Genomic DNA, 6,357 nt, shown 5'->3' on the forward strand with positions numbered 1-6,357 from the left:
CCATGTGAGTGCTAGGAACAGAGCCTAGGTGCTCTGGAAGAGAAGCCAATCCTTGTAACTGAGCCACCTCTCCAGGCCCCACATTCATGACTTTATACTCTATATGTGTGTATGCCACATACTCTTTTACTATTTGATTATAACATCTAGCTAGAGCAGTTACACATTGACTTATTTATGATTTATTTCTTTATGCTCCAGCTGTGACATCCTATCACACACTACCTGCCAAATGCTTCTATGTGTGCATCTCCTATCACCCATGATTGCACTTGGTGATTGTCATGATGTTATAAGATGAGGAGGACTCTAAGCAAACAAGATCCTCTAAGTCTAAATCAATGTGAGCAAAGTTCATACAAATCCAGAATCTGAAGCAAGCACAGGGCCTGGGGGGGTCTGCAGCGATCCTCTGCAAATACATCATGACTTCCAGCTTAGCATTATGGGATTTCTGAGTATGAGTGGGTCTCTGATTCTTGTGTCTTCTCTTGGGCTCTTTTCCTTGCTGCTCTGCCTTGTCCAACTTTGATGTGATAGTTTTTAACTTTTATCATATTTTGTAAAAAAAAAAAAAAAAAAAAAAAAAAGAATGAATGAATGGATGAATGAATGGAAAACCTAGCCACTGTCATTTTTACCTACGGGGAGAGGGACAATCAGTTTTCTCCAAGAGTGAAACTAAGTACATCAACCACTCCAGGACAGGCCTCATGTTCAGTAGTTGGCAAATATACAGTAGACTCTACAGGTCTGGGGTATGGTGTGTGTGTGTGTGTGTGTGTGCGTGCGCGTGCGCGCGCGTGTGTATACACTTTTTATTTGACTACAATATGGTGGTTTGGGTTCATGTTATTTTTTGGGTTTTGGTTTTTGGCTGTGTTTTTGTTTTCTTAGTTTGGAGCTTTTGGTTTTGTATTTTTTGTTTGTTTGTTTGTTTCTTGAGAGAGAACTTAAAGTTGGGTAGGTAGGGAGTAGGTAGAGGATCTAGAAGGACTTGGGAGAAGGAGAAACCTACAAATCTTTAAAATGTTTAAAGTATCAAAAAATAAGATAGAATTTAAAAATTTTAAAAAGTATTACTTTTTTTTAAAGATTATTTATTTATTATATGTAAGTACACTGTAGCTGTCTTCAGACACCCCAGAAGAGGGTGTCAGATCTCATTAGGGATGGTTGTGAGCCACCATGTGGTTGCTGGGATTTGAACTCAGGACCTTTGGAAGAGCAGTCAGTGCTCTTACCCACTGAGCCATCTCTCCAGCTCTCTAAAAAGTATTTCTTAAAAAGGGGGGAATAGGGTACGGTCGGGTTTGACGGGACTAGAAAGTCACCAGGAAGTTGCCGTCATCCTTCATCTTTCTGTGCTAAGCCACTCCTACTATTGAAGTGGGGTAACCATTGAGCCCAGGAGTTTGCATTCATTTCGAAGGTCTTTATTGTCTGCATGCATGTTTTCCTGTGTGTGCACGCACATGCATGTGCAGACATGTGCTGACACCGAGTTTCTTCCTTGGCTGCCCTTCCATCTTACATACTGAAAGTTGATCTTTCACTGACCCAAGTCTGCTAGACAGGCAGACTCCAGCCAGTCTAGCGGACCAGCCTGCTCCCACGACCCCTCATCTTAACAGCCTGGGAGTGCAGAAGTACAGTCACCACACCTGCAGGGAACAGAGTCCGGCCTGAGGATCCAGATTCTGATACAGCAAGCTCTTCCCCCACCAAAGCATCTCCCCAGTCCCATTTTGAGGAATGATTATTAGCTGTTGTTATATATTTCGAAAGCAGAGTTTTACAAAATCCTTTAGCAGCAATAGAGTTTTCAAACATAATTCAGGTAAAAACCCAACAGAAGAAAATGCAAAGAAAAAGAGAAATCATGGAGGCTGTAGAGGAAGCCAGAACTCTCCCTGGGCTTCCTCCAGAGCTTCCAGGAAGAGTGTGGGAGGCACCATCTGGTGTAATAATTTGAGTTGAGCACTGCAGACAAGAAGACTTAAATCTGACTTCTGAGAATCCATTCTTAGGATGCTCCTTCCATTTAGAAGAGACATCTTCAGCAGAAACAAGCACCCACCACACTAACCATGCTGTCCGAAGCTCTGTACGGCATTAAGCGATGGGACTGTAACCATCTTCCAGACCAGAGAGTGAAAGCAATGGTGTCTGGGCACAGAGCCCACTCAGGCCTACAGGAAACTGGCAGGGGCCAACTCTCCTCCAGCGGAGCTCCTTCCTTGCCCTTTCCTGTACTCTGCTCACAGCTGTGGGTTATGTACTAAATGAATCACCATACGAGCCTCTTCGACCCTGTTTGTGGTGTCATCTGGGGCCACCCCATCTCCTTGGGCTGCCCCCCTGACCCCCCAGCCAACAGACTAGCTTCTCAAAGTGCCCCAGACACTGATGGAATATGTTGGTGTGGGTGTAAAAACAATGACATTGGCAGAAGTGGCTGCTGTGCCCCTTAACACCTCCACAGTGGCATTTAAGATAGGGGGAGGGGGCCTTACTAACTCCAGTGACCCTCCTGTGCACTGCACTTCAAGCAGGTCAGTGGACAACCCCAGCGATGTGGGAGAGGATGTAGATGCCGGGCAACAGCTCTGCCTAAGAATACCTTGGATAATTCTTTTTCCGTAACGTCATTTACGTTTGATTCTTTCGCTCCTCTACCACAAATTCATAAAATCCAAAAATGCTTGCAAGGATTTATTTCGGTCTTTAATATGAGCGCCCATGCTGCCAATGGCCAGGGTGGGTTGCTTGTAAATCTGAAAACACACTGAACGCTCTTTTTCCTTGGGTTTCACATATGACGCAAAACAGAAACATTTCAATTACATGTGACTAAGAGTAAGAAAAATATACAACTCTATTTAAAACACTTAAATTAACAAGATAGGGCTTTTTCCATTCTAGCAAAATATTGTACATTCGGTTTTAGACAAGAGTTAATATCCAGACACCCTTTTTCAAAATACCTGATCCTAGTTGAAAATCATCGACCATGATGCTTTTCAAGATATTTCTAATTAGCAAAAATGTGTACACCTGGGAAGGACTGTAGGCTTTTTTTTTTTTTTCCTAAAACGCAGACATCAAACAGGCCAACGCTGCAAACTGACCAATGCCTCATAACTCTAAATTTGGTTGCTTCAGCTTCCTGAACAATACACTTTGGCTGTCAGCAAATCTTATAGCTTCTTTCCCAATACACATAACTGCAGCACCTCTCACAAAAAGCACACACTTTTTTGCATATGCTAAGTTCCACCAAAGCGTGCTTGTGAGTTTGTGTATTGGCTCACCTACACAAAGGCTGTTTCTGAACGGGGGTGGAAGTTTGGGGGTAAGGGGGTGTGGTGGGGGGAGGGGCAACTAAACACATGTAACAGCTGATCTGCAGGTAAAGCCCTGCTCCAAAGAGCCTCACACACTTATGTCATTCTGCAGCGGACACTGCCATACTTATATGTTCTATAGCTTTAAAACTCAAAACAGAGAGATTTCACTGAGACCCGTGACCCCGACTCTACATGAGACGTACTGCCCAAACTCATCATGTGTGAGTGCATTCCAGTCCATGTGGGGCAGGCAGGTGTCCAGATGGGCAATGCCTGCTGGGAGCTCTACTGTCTAGAACATGGGATTCAGCCTGATGGGCAGATGCCCAGCAATAAGACCACTGGTGGAGGGCACAACTCCTTCACCACCTTCTGTGAAACTGGAGCTGGAAAACATGTGCCTCGGGCAGTCTTTGTGGACCTGGAGCCTACTGTAATTGATGAGATTTTAAATGGCCCATACCACCAGCTCTTCCACCCAGAGCAGCTTATCACTGGGAAAGAAGATGCGGCCAACAACTATGCCCATGGTCACAACACCATTGGCAAGGAGATCATCGACCCAGTGCTGGACCGGATCCGCAAGCTGTCTGATCAGTGCACAGGACTTCAGGGCTTCCTAGTATTCCACAGCTTTGGAGGGGGCACTGGCTCTGGCTTCATCTCCCTGCTGATGGGGCGGCTTTCTGTTGACTATGGCAAGAAGTCCAAGCTGGAGTTCTCCATCTACCCAGCCCCACAAGTGTCCACAGCTGTAGTGGAGCCCTATAACTCCATCCTGACCACCCATACCACCCTGGAACACTCAGGCTGCCTTCATGGTGGACAACAAGGCCATTTATGACATCTGGCGCCTTAACCTGGAAATTGAGCGCCCAACCTATACCAACCTCAACCGCCTCATCAGCCAAATTGTCTCCTCCATCACAGCTTCCTTGCGCTTTGATGGGGCCCTCAATGTGGACCTGACAGAGTTCCAGACCAACCTGATGCCCTACCCTCACATCCACTTCCCCTTGGCTACCTATGCACCAGTCATTTTGGCAGAGAAGGCCTACCATGAGCAGCTGTCAGTGACAAACATCACCAATGCCCGTTTTGAGCCTGCCAACCAGATGGTGAAATGTGACCCTCAGCATGACCAGTACATAGCCTGCTGCCTGCTGTACCTTGGAGATATGGTGCCCAAGGATGTGAATGCTGGCATCAAGACGAAGAGCAGCATCCAGTTTGTGGACTGGTGCCCCACAGGCTTCAAGGTTGATATCAACTACCAGCCACCCACTGTGGTGCCTGGGGGTGACCTAGCCAAGGTGCAGCGTGCAGTGTGCATGCTGAGCAACACCACCGCCATTGCTGAAGCCTGGGCCCACCTGGACCACAAGTTTGACTTGATGTATGCCAAGAGGGCTTTTGTACACTGGTATGTGAGTGAGGGAATGGAAGAGGGGGAGTTCTCTGAGGTTCGAGAGGATATGGCTGTTCTGAAAAAAGATGAAGAAATAGGCATCGACTCCTATGAGGACGAGGATGAAGAAGAATAGGCAGCTACTTGGAGCCTGTTCACTGTGTTTATTGAAAAGTCCTTTCAAAATAAATAGTCTCCTTGCATGGTTTCTTGTCCCCTCTGTAACAGCTCGAGCTTCTGCTTGTGCCCACTTTCTACTTTGACTGCTACCTCTACTCGTGACCTTATTTTACGTTTACATGGCTGATGTGAGACTTGCCAAGGGGCCCCACATTGAGCTCCAGAAAGTATGAACCTAAGGACTTTGATGTAAGGTCCTAAGGACGCCCAGGATAGGAGAGAAGCAAGGACCAAATCCTGGACCGTCTGTCTAGCTACAAGCTATTGCAAGATACAAGTCTTCACTTTTTGAAATGTCTGATAGTTTGTGTTGGATGGTTGGACTACTTGACTCTTCTTGCTGCTGCTTCACTCAACCACTCTAGAAGCAAGGCTTGGCCCAGGCTTCGTTGAACACTAAGGATTTGGGAGTGGGGGCTGGGTGGGCCCAAGGTTCCTGGGTATACAGCCACCTCACAAACTTGGGAGATGGGCAGGAACAAGGGCAGTCTCCTAGTTGTTTGTGCCATTGCACCTCTGGCATCTTTGCATAGCTTGCTGTCTGTCTATCTTGCTTTCTGGGGCTAGAGCTATGCTATTAAAAGTCAGGTCGTCTTCCTTCAAAAAAAAAAAAAAAAAGAAAATCAAAACAGAGGTTTTTCTCCTTCAGCTTTTTCAGATACAGAAGTTGGACCACAAACCGACGTATCTATGTGACAAAACCCATCAATTTTAGTCCCCAGTGTCCATGAAGACAAAAGTGAACAATTCTGCCAGTTCCTGACATTAAGTTGTCTGGCCAACACCAACACTTTAAAGAGTATGTCTCCACATCCCCACAGTGGGAAAGCAAGACTAAACAGGCTGTGCCATGTCCGTCCTTCCTTCTGCCTCCACGGACAGCACCTAAGATCCACTGGATTTGATGCCCTCTGGTGACTTCGAAACTCTAGGAACGACAGTATACAACCTTTTAAAAAAAAAAAATGGAATGAAGTAAAGTCGCCATGGAGTACTGTGGAAGGAGCCTGAAGAAGCTGTCCACCGAGGAAGAAGGCACTTGCTAGCAGGAGACAGGCGGGAAGCTGGTGGAGCAGCAACCTTAGTGAGTCAATAGCTTGAGGCGAGTCAGCCAGCTGACCAGCAGCGAAGGCTCCCCAGAAGATGCCTTGGCTGAGGAGGAGGAGGATTTCTTCTTGGAGCCTTCCTCCTGGAATGGAATGGTGGCGCTGCTGTGCAGATCGGAATTGATATAGCACCGGCTCCCTCGGATGTAGTCCGCACCTCGCACCAGGTGCCGCTCAGTTAGCGGTCTAGAGAACCGGTACACAGGAGAGGCACTTTCTTCAGTGATGGGTGTAATCCGCTCATTGCTGAAGTACCGGCAGAGGGCATCTTCCCCTGTTTTCAAACAAAGACAAACTATCAGAACAAGGACAC

General features: G+C 46.6%; 1 protein-coding gene and 1 pseudogene across 2 annotated transcripts in view; one reads left to right on the forward strand and one right to left on the reverse strand.

Moving 5' to 3' along the window:
• The first annotated feature begins 3,499 nt into the window (after positions 1–3,499).
• LOC116077904 lies at positions 3,500–4,911 on the forward strand (annotated as a pseudogene).
• Positions 4,906–6,357, reverse strand: part of Cnksr3 (CNKSR family member 3) — a 99,642-nt gene continuing 98,190 nt past the window's right edge. Inside the window, exon 13 of one of the 2 annotated variants that reach the window (XM_031352759.1) lies at positions 4,906–6,318. In XM_031352759.1, coding sequence (XP_031208619.1) covers positions 6,020–6,318 — 299 coding nt within the window. In that variant the 3' untranslated portion in view covers positions 4,906–6,019. The remainder of the gene's footprint in view (positions 6,319–6,357) is intronic. The other variant, XM_031352758.1, reaches the window with a different exon arrangement.

Source organism: Mastomys coucha, unplaced genomic scaffold, assembly GCF_008632895.1.
Source record: "Mastomys coucha isolate ucsf_1 unplaced genomic scaffold, UCSF_Mcou_1 pScaffold5, whole genome shotgun sequence".
In the NCBI taxonomy this organism is placed as follows: Eukaryota; Metazoa; Chordata; class Mammalia; order Rodentia; family Muridae; genus Mastomys; species Mastomys coucha.